The 17404-nt window shown below is 41.9% G+C and overlaps 1 protein-coding gene across 1 annotated transcript; it reads right to left on the reverse strand.

Annotated features, from left to right (window-relative positions):
- Positions 1-2574: 2574 nt before the first annotated feature.
- On the reverse strand, positions 2575-13710 carry LOC109775087 (negative regulator of systemic acquired resistance SNI1). Its single transcript, XM_020333858.4, has 15 exons — positions 13493-13710; positions 13287-13353; positions 12171-12264; positions 11722-11784; positions 11515-11604; positions 11047-11115; positions 8804-8885; positions 8670-8719; positions 8288-8473; positions 8132-8202; positions 7992-8061; positions 5687-5752; positions 4316-4468; positions 3266-3390; positions 2575-3081 (listed from the first exon to the last, which is right to left on the reverse strand). The coding sequence occupies exons 1-15, from the start codon at positions 13614-13616 to the stop codon at positions 3003-3005; spliced, it is 1389 nt and encodes a 462-aa protein (XP_020189447.1). The 5' UTR covers positions 13617-13710; the 3' UTR covers positions 2575-3002.
- Positions 13711-17404: the final 3694 nt, after the last annotated feature.

A 17404-nucleotide genomic window follows, 5' to 3' on the forward strand; every position in this document is an offset into this window, starting at 1 on the left:
AATCCCGGACGGTTCATACAAAACGTGTCCGGCTCGGTATCTAACTAAGCTTGCCTTACAATACAAGTTAAACATATGGCGGTTCACACCCGTAGGCCTCAAGTCGTCCCCAGGTCTTGGGCCTTCAATAAGCTTGCTCTATGAATCGCCATCTTCATATCCTCTTGGGCCTCTTCATCTTAAGCCGCCAGTGGCATGACCCGGCCCCTCCTGGGCGGGTCATACCCAGTAGTTATATCCCCAACAATAGTCGTTGTTGGATCCTAGGTCCTTCAGAACCTACATGACACCTCAATTCATAGCCACAACAGTTATGTAATTCCTTGACCATTGCTCGGATATTCCGAACCACTTCAGTCGAAAAATTCTCAACGGTGTCCAGTAGCGTGTGCAAGTGAGTCGAATGCCGGTGGGAGGCTTTGAATGACTTCTGATTGAGCCCTATTTGCAAGTTGCCTCCTTTAGTTCAGCTGGAGCTTCCAAACCGATCCCTCGGAGCCTTCAAGCTAGGCAAAAAGATGTGCAACAATCATATTTCTGGGTCTAGCCTATATATCCATCACCTATCCCACCGATTCACTCAAAGTACTTCACTTCAAATCACAATTTCTGAGAGAGAACTGCATATCCTTGTCTTTGGTTCAAAGAGCTTTCTACTCCAACTTCCAAGCCAAACCTTTGATCTCTAATCCCCTACTTACCACTTTAAACTCGCCAATCCAAAGATTTATCTTGTAAGAGTTTTGTGGAGGAGATTATCTTCCAAAGCACAAAAGAAAGGGATTCATCACCAAACGTCAATCTTATAACTTTTGGAGGGTGTGCGCCTTCTAGACCGGCTAGGTCTGCTTGAGAGACTTCAAGGCCTGAAGGAACCAAGAAGTTTGTACGAGCCCGAACATCGCCTACTTCATGAAGATCTACCATGACTTAGGCTAGACCTTTGTGGTCGTAAGCCATGGTGGGATATGTTGGTTGCTCTTTTGTGGACCTTTGTGGGTGTTGTCCTTTGTGGACCTTGCAACCAAGATCCCTATGGCCTAGAATCTTCGTGATTTGAAGCATGCGGCATGGAGTAGGATAGCTCCAACTATCTGAACCACAAGACACATCGTCGAGACTCCTTATGTTTGCATTCCCCTAACCTTAGTCCTTGTGCAAGTTTTTGTTTTCCCTCGCTTTACTTTTTGTACTCCCTCCATTCCTAAATATAAGACTTTTTAGAGATTCCAATATGGACTACATATGGAACAAAATGAGTGAATCTACACTTTAAAATATGTCTATATACATCTGTATCTGTATGTAGTCCATACTAAAATCTATAAAAATGACGTATATTTAGAAACAAATGGAGTAGATTTGCATATGTAGGATGTGTTGCGCAGCCCCTAGCGAAGCTGAAAATCGGCAAGAACTAAAGTTTAGGGGGGGGGGATATTCTACTATGTTGTTTTAGTAGTCCATTTAACCCCCCCCCCCCCCTCCCTAGCGAAGCTGGAAATCGGCAAGAACTAAAGTTTAGGGGGGGGGATATTCTACTATGTTGTTTTAGTAGTCTATTTAACCCCCCCCCCTCCCTATATACAAAGGAACGTACAAGAGGAAACACTCGCGGTCAGCAAGGCCAGAAAAGTTGTCAGACTACCCCTAAATCAAGATCTAGACTTGGTGTCAAAGCTTCATCAATTTGTCATTCATTTCTAGTACCCTCTTTGGTTGGAATGATGACAATCACTTTAGAGCAAGTATAATAAGAGTTATAAGCATGTTTACATGACACTTTTGCCTACGTAAAAAGACAAGGGAAAGCGAAAGGAGTGGACAATCATGCAGAAGTCAACCCCTACACATGCTAGTAGATAAAAAGAGTAAATGCAAGAGAAAAGAAATCTAGAAAGTGCAAAAAATACTAAGCTAGTAGCCAACCTTATAACCAACTCTATTATATGAGTGATTAAGTATGCTTGCTATGAATGACACGACGGTCTTATACAGCCAGTTGTTGGCTATATTATTTGCTAGAAGTTACCCCACACTTTTGTTGGATGAATGTTTTGCAATATATATCGATGAGATTTGATTGTATGAACATGAATATAAACAAATATTATGATAACTTAAATTGAAAATACATATGATTTATTGTGTATTATTATTGTATAGCCATTAAATATTTATTTAATAATAAATAGCATAATAGAATGGAAATTCTCATGCATTTTTGCATGTTGATGTGGGATTTTTACCATGCATGATTACATAATTGTGGTGGGCTTTTCCCCATGCATGTTGTATGCCAAGATGACATACTCCCTCCGTCTCAAAATTCTTGTCTTAAATTTGTCTAAATATGGATGTATCAAGTCACATTTTAGTATTAAATACATCTGTATCTAGACAAATCTAAGACAAGAATTTTAAGACGGAGGGAGTACTTGCAAGTACGAAAGAAATAGGTTACTGGATCAGCTATTTAGATGTACTACTCCATTTCTAAATATGTCTTTTAAGAGATTTCAATAGGGATTACATACGGATATATAGACATATTTTAGAGTATAGATTCACTCATTTTGCTCCGTATGTAGTTCACATTGAAATCTCTAAAAAGACTTATATTTAGGTACTGACAAAGTAGAAGATTAGCCTTGCTCTCAGGGCTAACAACAAGGCCCTAGATTTCAGCCTCTTCTAGTACACCCGGGCTGGTTTGCTTGGTTACCATCTAAGACGAAACCAGCATTCTCTAGTACATATTTGCCAAGCAGAAAACTAAGTGAATTTGATATCTGCCCCGAGATGAGCAACCCAGATGCTTCAGTTCTCTACGTCAGCGTCGGATACTCTACTACAGAGGAAATAGATAACCGAAATATATGTACACAGGTAGCATATAATAGATGAGACAAAGATACTATCGTTCTCTTAAGATAAACCATTTGATCCCATCACTTCCAAGCCTCCAAAATCCAAAATGAATACTTCCAAGTCTCCAATCTTTACTTGTTCTGCAGTTTTCTTGCCAGCGTTGCTGCAGTGAACAAAGCTTCTTTCTCAAACTGCGAAATCTGAATGTTCCTGCAAAATAGTATACAGATATTAAATGCACAGGAAACTTAGAATTTGTTGGCAGATCCATACTGATAGTCTGATACGGCTGCCCGACATGCAGCGGCAGTACCATCAGACAATCATCTCCTGAGTCCTGACAGCTTTAGAATCATGGTGGCCATTACGATAATAAACACAACAAAATACTCACGCGTTGATTTTTCTCAAATTTTGGAAAGCGGACACAAACTTGCAAGATATCTCGAGAAGAGACGCTCCCATCATTTTTGCTGCATCATTAGCTTCGCTAGAATCACCATCAACGGATAGGCAGACCTGAAAGGTTTTATGATTGTCAAAATTGTAACCCAAGATGTAGATTGCTGTAAATTTTATTTTACTTTTAAAGGGGAATATATTAATATCAAGTAGATATCAATTACACCCAGCCTCTGCAACAACAAGATGCCTAAAAACATCCAGGATGCACACAGCCAACAAAGAAAAAAAATTAGAAAATAAGGAAAAAGATCCCGCCATGGTGATCAATCACCCACAGTAGCAGCACTCTAACCACCACCAAAGACAAAATGGAAGAATATCAGAACATCAGAATAATATCAGAAGAACATCAGGGTGGGAACATGGAAGACAGAGATCTACAATGCCGCCTGTTCAAGTTTCTTAATAACAATAGTATTATGCTCTTCAATTAAACAAAGAGAAAAAGAATATGCTCTAGATAGTATCAAGCTAGCGGCACATGCTGGATGAATGATGTGTTTATGCTCTCAACCTCAATGACAGATAATCAGGCAATATACAGTACAATGCAAAGATGGCCATACATTTTTGTGAAAGTATTAGCACACAAAAGCTAGAGTTAAAGACACGTACGCTTACCGCCTATCTACCAAGGAGTATCGCCTTAGAAACTACTCCCTCCGTTCCTAAATATTTGTCTTTCTAGAGATTTCAACAAGTGACCACATACGGAGCAAAATGAGTGAATCTACACTCTAAAATATGTCTATATACATCCGCATGTGATAGTCCATTTGAAATCTCTAAAAAGACAAATATTTAGGAACGGAGGGAGTATATTCTGGAGATGTGTATGCATCTATATTATTCCATATCACTATTTCTTGGGTCAAAACATACTTTTCTGGGATCAAATCAAATATCTAGTCGCCTCTGTCCAAAATCTAGACAAAAAATCTTTTATAGAAAATAAGGAGCAGGCAATTAATGCCCTAACCTGGTATGCATGTGCTAAGAGAAGCTGAGCAACTTCTGGACACATCATCTTAACCATGGCCTTTGCGCTTGCGTCTGTTGAAAACATACTCAGAGCGCTTTCCACTGTCAAATCTTGTTGAGAGTTATCTGACCTCCGAGTACGGACTGCAGACTATGAGCAACAAAAAAGGCGGCAATAGCATCCATGATTTTGCTTCGATCACAAAATGAACTTATGTGAAAGATAACAAGGACAATCCACAAATTAGATGTCAACATTTACATTATTTATTATCTCTAGTCATTTTAACTCCATGCACATAGAAAACTGAGTTCATAAATAATACGTTAGTTTGTGACATACATCTGCACCTATTAGTTGGCATTTTGATATCTATCTCTCAAAAATGCTACTACAAATAAGAGTTCTATGTGTGTAGTTCGTGGGAAAAGTTGCCTACAAAAACCAAACAGTAGTACTTGCCATCCTTTTCTAATTGACATCCAAACTGTAGTACTTGTAACTTCTATCAACGTGTCCAAAAACAATTGTTAGTACAGGTCAGTAACACTCCTAAGATTCTTGTTTGGAGGATAAATAATTCAATCATGCATTTATGCTAGACTTTCAAATAACATAGAAAAGAGCAGTTTAAAACTGCGACACTTATTATGGATCAGAGGGAGTACCAAATGCATGGTTGAGGGTGGAGCTAAACATGCATGCAGCCTAGGGAACAGGGTAATGGACTTCACTGGTTGATAAGAGATGGGGGGAGGGAAGAGAGGCGCTTTGTGTCATTTTAAATCAAACTTACAATGGAATATTCCCTGGGAGTGTTGTTTACCACAAAGTTTGCTCTTGTGATGTCTGTTCAGCATAAAGTTTACTATTGCGATGTCATTTTAAAGTCAAGTGTGAGATGATCTAAGTGCTGCGGATAAGCCTGCAAATGATAGCCTAAGCTGTGAGAACCAATATTGCGGTTTCAGCATTGGAATTCATTTTTGCTGTGGCCGAATTCAAGGTGATTCTGTCAGTCAGATTAAACTTGTAGAATTTTTTAAATAATGTTCCATTTATTTCAGAACTCAGTTTGAAAGTATAGGTACATATTCAAGTCATATGTAATTAATAAAACAAAACAGTCCAGATAATGCCCATGAAGACATGATGGGGGTGAAACATTTTGGAGAGCCTATCTAAGAGGCAAGAAAATTTGTATAAGCTGGAGAGCAACAGTTGATACCAAACATTTGATACCACAATTGTCACTCATTTGCTGTATACTGAAACACCAATCACTGTCTCCAAAGGGGCATTTCTTCAGTTGCACAGAAGGCATTTGCATGCTAGGAATCAGGTGATTATAAAGTAAATTTAACATACCTTAACTTGATATCTTGAGAAGTACTGCAGGATAATCTGCAATTTCCACTTCCACTCGGTGAAGGCCTGTTGCGGTTAATAAACAAAATCATTAATTTACTATCAAAGTGGAGTACCAAGAAAATGAGCAGCAAACAGAAACAAAATTCTAGGTACAGGTTCTCATATCTAAATAGCTTCAATCTCTTTGTTTTCATTTTCAAGAAACAATCATATAGCATTCATCGGATAAGAGTTCAAGGTGCAAGTTTTCGTATCTAAATGGCACCAGATATCGAACTTGTGTCCAAACAATTATTAAACACTTGAGATAACCCATCAGCGATGCTCCAAACTCCAAAGTTCGCACTTCACCAAAAAAAGAAGCTGGTAAACTAAGCCATGTGCCTAATCATTGGCAAACAGTTTAGTTACCAAGAATTTTCTAAATGGCTATCTATCACAGCTACGCATGGAGTTCTGCTAATACAGCTATGGCAGCTATTGCACTCAATAGTGGTGCTGTTTCTATTAGTGTATAGCCAGCTACAGCACAGCTATTCCATATAAATGACCCAAAACAAAAAAGACAAGTTAGTTTCAACCGTACAGCTGACGCGGAACACCCTTTTACCTGCAAAACCACATGAAGACCCAAAACACTAACATAGTAGCTGCTTAACCATCATAGGTCTAGGTTTGATTGCTTTACAAGGAGCACAAGTCAGGAATTTGGAAAGTACAATCATGGGTATTACTAAGACATTCTTGTGCAAGTTTGAGTACTACTCCCTCCGTTCTAAAATAGATGACCAAACTTTGTACTCCCTCCGTTCGGAAATACTTGTCATTGAAATGAGTGTATCTAGATGTATTTTAGTTCTAGATACATCCATTTTGATGACAAGTAATTCCGAACGGAGGGAGTACAAAGTTGGGTCATCTATTTTGGAACGGAGGGAGTACTCATGAAGCAAAGCAATCAAAGTAGTCAGTAATATGCATATCAGATCTCTATTGAGACCTTAACTCTAGTCAGTCACCTTTAGCTGATTTGTATAGATTCAGTGGAATTTAGAAGGGGGGCTCTCATAAATAACACGACCAATGTTAGGAAAACCTGTAATCCCATGAAGCAAACCCTCGCTGCCTCAACCCCTTCACAAACCATCTGCCGTTCTCCCACCTCACCAAACCCTCGCCACCGCCGGCTCTCCTCTTCTACCCGTTCGGTTCCAATGGCTAGTCATTGGTAGTCTTGACGACTTGACGTTGCTGGACAGGCTGGTAACGGTCATTGGAGGCGTCATGGTTGGAGTGGCTGCATTGGCCATTCTCCACACCAGGTTCATTTGCCCCCTGGTCAACCTGATGCTCATGCAAGTGGAGGTCGGTCGTCACTAGGGGCTAGTTGCTGCTGCCTCCGTGATGCTTGTACAAGAGTTGCCGTGGTCATAGCCAGATGTGCGGTGTTTTGGCTGTTGCTGCAAACTCCCATGGTGGATGACTGCTTCCCATGCCATACAGGTTGTACTCGTAATTCTTGCTTTGCATATGTCTAGGTTGACTAGGGTTTCTTGGGTGTGGCCTGGTGAGGACGATTGTGTTTCAGGTCATGGATGGCCGTCGGCACGAAGTACTTTAGTGGTAGCAATCATTAGGTCGTTTCAGGTTGCCTAGGTTGCTGTGTGTTTCCCTTTTCCTGGGTTGTGTCTTTTCTTTGGGTCATACCTTTCAAATGGCATTGTAGGACTCCTTTTATCTTATTACTGATACATGCAGCTCTCCTGCATGGTCTCGGAAAAAAGAACAGGAATCCCCTATACAACAAGGACATCACACAGGGAATAGGAAAACTAATTATAGATGCGTAACAACGAAAGCTAATTTAACTGGCATTATGCTTGACTGTGCAGTTACTATAAGCTGCGGAGACATCTTATTCTTCTATCTCAGCAATGTATTACGCAGAAGCTCAAGGGTTGTGCACATTTCCTTTTCCTGGAGAAAATCCAGCACACGTGCGGTTAACTGGTTAATGAATTAGCAGAACGGCAGAGCATTAAATTTCAAGTCAAGTCGGCTATTCTGATTTCGTATGTGGTCTTTACTTCCTATCTTTAGCTGGCATCAAGCGAACTACACGTAATAAAGTGAAAACTGGTAAGCATTCAGACAAGCTTTACTAGGAACTTTGAGTGGGTTTACAACAAGCTTTAAATGAACCACCAATTCAGTTTCTTGTGCAAGTTCAACATTATGATAACATTAAGACATCCATGAGAAATGAGTAAGAGGCCAGAAGGACACAGTGGTTTGCAGTTACCAAAAGAAATGGGGATAAGTAGATTGTGTTGTAAGTTAGCTCCTCTAGAATAACTTCCAGGATAGGATTCCTACAGAGAAGGAAATGGAATGTCAGGCACAATGGTAACATTCTTAAGCAAATGAAACTCAGAACCAAACCTGAGACCATCAGCTCTTGAAGTCAGGCCCAATTTGTCTGCTTCTTGCCTAATCAAGTCAAGGTTTATAACCTACAAAAAAAACTGAAATAGTTAGCATCTGCACTTGACACAATCTGTGTATGATCGAAAACACTATGATATTGATATAGCTCACCATAATGAAAAGTTTTTTCACAGATATAAGCGCTTCTCTTTCAAACTCAAGCGATGAAATGGTTAAGGAAGAATCCAAATCAGATGCTGATTTAGAAGATATGTCATCTTCGACTTCCCGCTGATGTTGGTTCAGAAGGGATATGCAGTTCTTGACAAACGTTTTGAATACCAGTTTTCGCGATCCCTGTTAATCAATATTAGGGATTCCAAAAATGTCATAAACTAACACAGACGTTGCAATACTTTCACGTAACTGTGACCATGTCAATGGTAAAACCTTTTCTTCAACAAGATATGACGTGGCAAAGAAACACCAAGCAAAATTTTAGCCCAGAAAGCTAAGCTACTTTTTATAAATTACAGACGTAGGTAGGTCATACCAGAAGCACGTTTAAAACAGATTCCCTGATAATCACCCAGTCTAATGACTCTGCAACAAAATCACAAGAATGTTTAAGAATATCCTCTCTTGTACACAGGAATGTGAAACAGTTAAGTTCACAGGTGCTTTTACCTTTATATGCAATATGACGAGGTACAAAATCAGCCTCAAGTGTGTGAACGAGATACTGGAACAGCACCATGTTCTCTATATGCTAAATTACAGAACAGAACAAACTTCAAATCTCAACAACAGGCAAAGAAATGTATATTATAGATGCAAAGTTTCTATAGTACTGCCAAGGAATGCGATACTAGAACAGAAAAACTCATTGTGTAATCCTTCCTAATTTGAGGTACACCCTCAGGTTATCTTTCTTAGGTTTAGGTATCATTTACCTTGGCGGTTCTCAAAATGAAAGAATATTAAGAAATGAGAGGCATTTTCTGGAATAGCAAGAGTTTTGGGGGCCTGGCTAAACATAGTCACATTTCAGACTTAGTTAAAGAACATAACCTTTTTTGTTGCCATTTTGGAGACAACAAAGCAGGATTTTTCTCCAGAAGCCCGCTTTCAATCCAGTAAAGGATTTAGACAAGGGATCCTCTTTCGCTCAGTCTCTGCAACATTATGGAGACTGGCGAACATGTTGGCGATTATTATTAATAGAGCTAAGGACAATGGGCAGATTAGTGGCTTCATTCCTCACCTAGTAGATGACAGGTTGTCTATTCTACAATATGTCGATGACTTGGCTAAAGCCGACAATATGATGCTTATCCTTGCTGTGTTTGAGAAGCTATAACTTCAACAAAAGAGAATTATACAATTTTGAAAAGGCTAAGGAGCATGAACTAGAGTATGCGCAAGTTTTTGGTTGAAGGCTGCGTTCATTCCCATTTAATTACCTTGGTATTCCGATAAATTACCCGTAAAGTTCGCAACAGGCACTCTCGAAAGGAAAAAACTTCGCAACCGAGATTGGAAGGCAATCGAATCAAGATTGTGGACGTCCGGTCTTGACAGATTCTGTGATGAGTGGTCTCCCCATCTTTATGATGTCTATTCTGGAGATGCGGGGGGGGGGGGGGGGGGGGGGGGGGGGGGGTCTGAAGAGACTAGATTATTATCTTTCTTGATTCTTTTGGCAGTTGGATCAGTACAAGAGAAAGGATCGTTTAGCACGATGGGAATTTTTTATGTACCCCTAAAGACCAGGGTGGCCTCAGGATTCATAAAATACTAGTAAAAAATTATGTGCTTATGAGTAAATGGTTGTTTAAGCTGCTAAGCAAGAATGGAATTTAGCGGTCGCTCCTATGAAGCATTTGGGCAAAATCACTCGTGCCGATTAAAGCCAAACCAACGGACTCTCACGTTTGGAAGGGCCTCATGAAAGTTGAGGATAAATTTGTTCTGTTTGGATCATTTAGTGTGGGGAATGGCAAATCTATTAGACTCTGGGAGGATAAGTGGATCAAGGGTAGGCCTCTTTCGGTGGTTTAACCTAGACTCATCCATCCAGTCAACTTGAACTGATCTGTTAAATGACATGGTAGTGACATGATACTGATGTGTGTACATGTCGCATCTGCGTCAACTGAAACCACCTGAGATTGAAAAATGGACAGGATAGTTCAAGTCGCAACTCGGACAGTTGAGTTTGTGACTTAAAGGTGGACATTCGTGGGAGTTTAAGTTTGAGAAGTGGACTTTTTCAATATTTTATGTAGTTAGACTACCCATAGTAACATAAGTGGTAACATCACACATATCTAGGCAAAATAAAATATATATTTTTGAGACAAATCTAGGCAAAATAAATGATGTGGAAGAGAGGCATGTGGTAACATAATATGTTACTCATGTTAAGCTTCATGCACTAGCCAACGCAAACAAAAGTCCGAACTGATGGAAAGGACTAGGCAATCCACATACACACTTCAACACCCTCTCACGTGTGACGCGGAAAGTCAACACATGGATAGACTCAGAGGTATGGCTCAAGAGGCCTATACATGGACACAAAGGGAGGGACAAGAATTTTTGGATAAATTGCGGAAGCCAGGACTTGAACTCAAGACCTTAGCTCTAATACCATATTAAGGTTCATGCACTAGCCAACGCAACCAAAAGTCCGAACTGATGGAAAGGGTTAGGCAATCCACATATACACTTCAACAACCCACACTATGGGTAACATTACACATACCAAGAAAAAATGAGTCTGCAACCTAATGAATGAAGTGTTGCATGACACCACACATATGTTACTCCCCACTATATAGGTAGTAACATAGACTAGTAACATATGCATGTTACTAGTCTAAGTTACTCCCCACTGTGACCAACCTTAGAGACCATCAGGGATTTACCTTAAGCCCATTATTAGCACCTGTGTCATTCGATGCTTCAACCATGGCCTCAGTCAACAAAGAAAATCTCTAAAGAAGGGTAAAACTGAATCAGATACTTCATGACACAGAAAAATGAGGAGGCCAAATTTACGATAATAAGTATTGCAAATCAGTCTTTAACATCCAAAAGTTAGTTCCTAATTTCCACTTAAGATAATTACCAACATATAATACAACAGTAAAAAATAGTCTTCAAGGAACTCAAGTAATCAAGTGGCTAGGGGAAAAGAACAAAAGTAAAAGAAAACCAGTAAAGGCATAATGTAGGCTAAAATACCCAGGCCCCAAGAACATACAGTGAGGATATCCTTCTTGGTCCAAAAGAGCAGGGAAACTCAAGACGAATATGTTCATAAGCAGGAAAACAGAATTTACAAATATGAATACAGCATAAGAAAATAATGTAGCACGCTAATACCAGCTTACCAAAGAATCAAAGAGGTGATTTGAGCGACTGGTGTTTCTCCCATTCTCACCCGAAGCTAAATTATTGCCAAGGAGAAATGGTGACCATGACTGGAAAATGGGAAATTACTTATGCATGTTAGATCTTTAAATCCAATACAAGTATAAAACATACAACAGTACACAGTTTGTTGAAGAAACATCTAATACATTATGTCATCCTTTTACCTCTTTAACTATAACTAGAGTTTGTTGGGAACCAGAATTTGCCAAATAAACTCTTGGATATTTCTGCAAGTTAACATCAAAAGCACACAAAATGAGATGAACCATGAAATGACAATATACTAACTTAACAGCATATAGGTTTTTACATGTTACAGTTTAGTGGTATATCAGTGTAGTATAGTAACGATAAAATGGAGCTCCCGTAAACCACAAAAGGAGCAATGTTTGGGTAGTTAAGTGAATACTAGTCATGCTACAGAACAAAAAGAAACATTGCCAAATAAATGGCTTTTCTCTGCTAATGGATATGAATGAGAATGGCTAACATAGCAGGCCAGAATCTATCTCCCCATTGTCAAAAGTACCATGATGGACAAATGGAGAGAGAAGGGACATTTCAACTTGCACGAAGGTGGCAGAAAGAGTGAAAGGGGTAGAGAACATTTCACCTTGCCCAGCTCCACTAAGAGATGGAAACTTGCAATGTTTAGCTCCAAAGAGCTGCTGCTTTGAAGAATCAGAAAGACAGCATCGTACATTCTCCTTCCAGAAGTAAAAGATTTACATAAATAATTCCCATGTCAAACTCGGCAAATACTTCTCACATAAGATTACACGAAATATTCATTCAGTGGAAGAATGGAATAAGAATGTTTGTCACATACTTGCACATTCAGATATGTACTTAATTGGTATAGATGCTTTGTTTGCTTGTTATTATGGGTTTCAATACCAAAAGTTGAACAAGTGTTTTCCAGTTCAAAGATCATTAAGACAAGGCTAGGGAGCATGATGTAAGATGACTTTCTTGCCACTGGAAGTACTCATAGAAGGTGAAACTGCTTTGCATCAGAATTACGAAGATACCAGATTATATATTTGAAGAAAGAGGAGAAACACTTTAGTCTTCCTTCATGTTAGGCATATTTATTTTGGTATTACTCCGATATGATATGATATGATATTGACATAGATGTGAACAAATCACTCAATACTTCTGTAATAATAAATCATGGCACGACTTCCCTATTAGTTTGGCACATTGTAATAGTGGGATGTACAGAACTTATTGCCCCCCTTTCATTTTGTATCCCACCCATTCATCGAACAACAATCTACTAATTTGAGTAAGCTAAAAAATATTGCTCCTCCTCTTGAAACTCAAATGAACAATAAGATGGAAACATGTGCAGATGCAGTATTATATGATTGAACTGAGAAAAATAAAAGCATATACGCATATGTCCCTATCATGATGCGGGAATGGAATCAGAATATGAGTTAAAGTATATAGATCAGTTCCTTCATCTTTCTAATTAGCAAAATAGATAATTACAGACTAGTGTTCGTCCTATGAGATGACACGGAAAGATGAATCATTCAATCAAATTTGCCCGACAAAATAAAGTAAACCATATATCAATTAGCAAGCGAATTAACTCCGACAAAGGAATCGAGAGAGTATAGAGCTTTCCACACTGAATAATTCGCAGATTAGTACAAGTATCGTGCTGAACAGCAGATATCGGGAGACTAATCTACTTTACGAGCGATGAGTTCCGTACTCAGTGGGGATCATGGGTTTGTCGCCGGCCAGGCCGACGGAGCGCACGGCCTCCAAAAAAGCGGCTCCTGAGTAGATTGATGAGGCAACGAGTTAGCGCCGGATCAGCAGGCAAGTGGAACGGGGAACGAGACCTACAAACTGTTGGGAGGAACTAAGAGAAGGGGTTGGGGTGGAGGGGGCGCGGGGGGGAGAGGTGGTGGGTACGGTCGTCGTGGAGGTCACGGGAATCCTTGATGCCGACGAAGGAGTCGAGGATAGCCATCACATTCTCCTCAACGCCGCCATCGGCGGCGGCGGCGGCGGCGGGCTGCTCCCGGGAGGGCGGCATATTTTGGAGGGTTTGGCGGTTTCTCTCGGCGGGAGCCCGTCGGAGAGGCGGGAAATAAGGTCTCGCGGTGCTAGTGCCGAGCGGTGATGAGATACTCCTTTCGTCTTTGGTTCTATCTCCAGAATGTATACTATCTTATTTCATCTTTCGTTTCTTTTTTAACCTAGGTTCAAACTGACCGGATGTGAATCTGTACCCTCAAACATCCATCTTCGTCGCAAAACAACCCGTGATTGGATAGTTAAGAAGATAGTGGTACCCTAAGGCCACCAAAATTCAAATCTTAGATTTGACATCTTCGTCGACTGCGAGGCGCCGTACCGTGTTAAAAAAACATCCATTAACAGATTATTTATTTATTTTGAGAAAAGCATTAGATCTATTTTAAAAATTAACCGAAAGTACAAAGGATCTCATACATAATAAAAATTACATTGAGATTCCGCGACCATCGATATTGCCGCGAGAACGAGTCGCCGACGTGCCGCTGTCGTCGCTTCCCTGCCGGAGCCGGCTTGATCTTGTCGATAACAAACGGAAAGCCTTCTTGCATGTTATAAGGAACAGCGCCATGGAGGCAATGGTTGCCGTTGAAACCATCCATAGATCTGGAGCACCTGACATCAAATCTCGCCACATGACGAGAAACTTCAACCTCACGGATCCAAGGAGACGGCATGAGTCTACGCCTGAGCTCCGTTGACTACGTCCAAGCAGACGAACTCGAGGAGGATCAAAAGCCGGAAGACAAACTCAATGAAGAATCGTCGCCATCTACTCGAACAGCGCACCCGCGAGGATTAAAAAATCCTAACCTAAAATTCTAACCGGAGCGGAGGCACCGACATTCCCCTCCCCGACACCGGCCGCCGGAGCTGCAAGCAGAGGGAAGGCGAATCCATAGGCTCGTCGGTGAAGTCTGGAGGGGAAAGTTTGCTCATCATAGCGGATTATTATACATGTATGGACAATTACAGCTTGAATTACTTCGAATCTTTCTAAAAGCATTTGGGGCAATGCTTCTTTGATTACAACAATAATAACTTCATCAATACGAGCATATCGTTAGTTACCAACCACTTCTATGACCCGAATACACATCAACTCGTGCACTCTTTTGTATGTGGCTCCCAATTCTGAACGACATGCAGTTATAATTTCCGTACGCTTCCAGTAGCATGCGCTGGTGAGCCGGTGCCAGTCAAAGCCTTCAAATGAGTTCTGGTCATACCCTCCTAGTTGTTCAAAAGTTGCACCCTTTAGTTTTGTTGGATGATTCCAGAGTAAACTTTGAGAGCCAACGTGCACTGCAAAAATACGTGTAATAGTCTCATTTTTTGCTCTAGATTATACACCTATCCCACAAACTCACTTGTAGCTCAAAGCAAACATATTCAAATCCCATTTTGATCTCCTATATATCATGTGCTAAGTTTAAGGTAAATCCCCCCTTGCTTACCACTCCAACCTCTCAAATCCATCTTGTGAGAGTTTTTGAGTGTGGAGGAGATGATCTTTTGAACCATAATAGCAAGAGATTTACAATCAAGCAGTCTCATTCTCAGTACTCGTGGACGGTGTGCGTCCTAGATAGGCTAGGTCTGCTTGGAAGCCCTTTAATACCGAAAAAGGCTTTCGCCCCGCTTTATATATAAAGCAAACCACCGAGCACAAGGTCCAACAATGTACCGACAAGCGAACACACACACACCGCCACCGCACGCAAAGTCTCACAATACAACAACCACATGCAAACACACCAAACAAAGAAGGTTATGTTGCGGGCATAGCTCAACAAGCCCAACACACACACAACAAGGACGCACCCACATAAGTGGCGGCGAGGGCGGGGAAGATCTAATCCGGCTCCGATGGTGGGGGGAGGGAGTGGTGGTGCCAAATGGAGAGCCATCGCGCCAAGCTGGGACATGATGGAGTTGATGGCGTCTCTCTCCCTGGGGCGGCTAAGCAGCCGCCAAAGCTACAAGTAACCACACCATTTAAACACAGTGTCAGTAGCATGTCGAAGAGGTATACGCTGAATCAGGAGCTTATTCCTAACCGTCCACAACGTCCAGGCTAGCACCCCGATGGTCAGCCACCTAATGTGGCGGGCCGTAGGGGGTAAATCTTGGAGTTCAGCGAAGAGAGCGGGGAAGTTGTTGTGGCACCAGTTTCCACCCACTACTTCACGGAAACAGCTCCAGAGGAACTGCGCGGACACGCAGGTGAAGAAGATATGGTTCGAATCTTCCTTCGTCCCGCATAGCGGACATAACCTGTCCCCGGGGCCGTTGCGCTTAAGTACCTCCATGTCGGAAGGGAGGCGGCCGCGGATCCATTGCCACAGGAATATCCTTATCTTTAAGGGGAGCCGGGTCTCCCAGATGGTCGTCAAAGCCTCAGGACCCGGTGAAGGTGTGATAGCCTGGTATAGGGATTTCATGGAGAATTGGCCAGAGGGCTCGAGTCTCCACATGGTGTGGTCATCCTCGTTCTCCGAGGCAGGCTCGTGCAGCGCGATACAGTCTAGCAAGTCCTGCCATGAGGCATTTTCAGCCGTGGCCGAACGGTCATCGCAACGCCAGGTGCCCTAAGTCAATAAGGGCCACCTCAACGGAGATCCTAGGATCGACCGCGATGGCGAACAGGTCTGGGAAGCGAGCCGCAAAGGGGGCGTCGCCAGCCCAACGATCGAACCAAAACAACGTGGACGTGCCAGAGCCAACCGCTATTGAGGTCCCGAGGCGAAGGACTGGTAGTAACTGTATGATGGATTGCCAGAATTAAGACCCTCCGGTGCCCTGGCAGAAGGCGAGCGGCTGTCCGCGAAGGTATTTTTGTTGAATGATGCGCAGCCAAAGGCCACCCTCCCCGTTCGCAATCCTCCATAGCCACCTAGTCAGAAGGCAATGTTCATGTGTTTGGAGGACATGATCCCGAGGCCACCCTGGTCGCGAGGCTTGCAGATCTCAGTCCTCCGAACCATGTGGTACTTCTGCTTATCGCCCTCACCAGCCCAGAAGAAAGCGACCCTGGACTCTGGCAATCTCATGATGAAGCGTCTCTGGAAGGCTATAGAAGCTCATAATGAACAGGAGCAGGCTAGACAGGGACGAGTTAATGAGCACCGTCCGAGCGGCCTTAGATAGCCATCTCCCCTGCCAAGGCTCAATGCGATGTGAGCTTGTTCACCGTGGGCCGCAGCTCGGCCACCGTGAGCCTGGAGTCGCTAATGGGGATCCCCAAGTAGGTCGTAGGGAAGCATCCGAGCTGACAGTTCAGGCGGTCCGTGATGCTCTGGCGTTCGTCCTGGGAGTAGCCCAACACCATCACTGCACTTTTATCAAAGTTAATCCTGAGCCCCGACATCTGCTGGAAGCAGAGCAAGAGGAAATTCAAGTTCGTGATGTCGTTATCTGAGCCTTCCACCATGATAATGGTGTGATGACCCACAAGTATAGGGGAGCTATCGTAGTCCTTTAGATAAGTAAGAGTGTTGAACCCAACGAGGAGCGGAAGGAAATGACAAGCGGTTTTCAGCAAGGTATTCTCTGCAAGCACTGAAATTATCGGTAACAGATAGTTGTGTGATAAGATAATTCGTAACGGGTAACGAGTAACAAAAGTAACTAAGGTGTAGTAAGGTGGCCCAATCCTTTTCACAGCAAAGGACAAGCCTGGACAAACTCTTATATAAAGAAAAGCGCTCCTGAGGACACATGGGAATTACTGTCAAGCTAGTTTTCATCATGCTCATATGATTCGCGTTCGTTACTTTGATAATT

The sequence above is a fragment of the Aegilops tauschii genome, chromosome 6 (assembly GCF_002575655.3).
Source record: "Aegilops tauschii subsp. strangulata cultivar AL8/78 chromosome 6, Aet v6.0, whole genome shotgun sequence".
NCBI lineage: Eukaryota > Viridiplantae > Streptophyta > Magnoliopsida > Poales > Poaceae > Aegilops > Aegilops tauschii.

Excerpts from the sequence above, each read along its gene's own strand:
- LOC109775087 (XM_020333858.4), bottom strand. The coding sequence starts at position 13,616 with ATGCCGCCCTCCCGGGAGCAGCCCGCCGCCGCCGCCGCCGCCGATGGC. Across the intron at positions 13,354-13,492 it reads CCGTGACCTCCACGACGACC|GAGCCGCTTTTTTGGAGGCC; the intron begins GTACCCACCACC and ends CAATCTACTCAG. Across the intron at positions 8,720-8,803 it reads TCGTCATATTGCATATAAAG|AGTCATTAGACTGGGTGATT; the intron begins GTAAAAGCACCT and ends ATTTTGTTGCAG.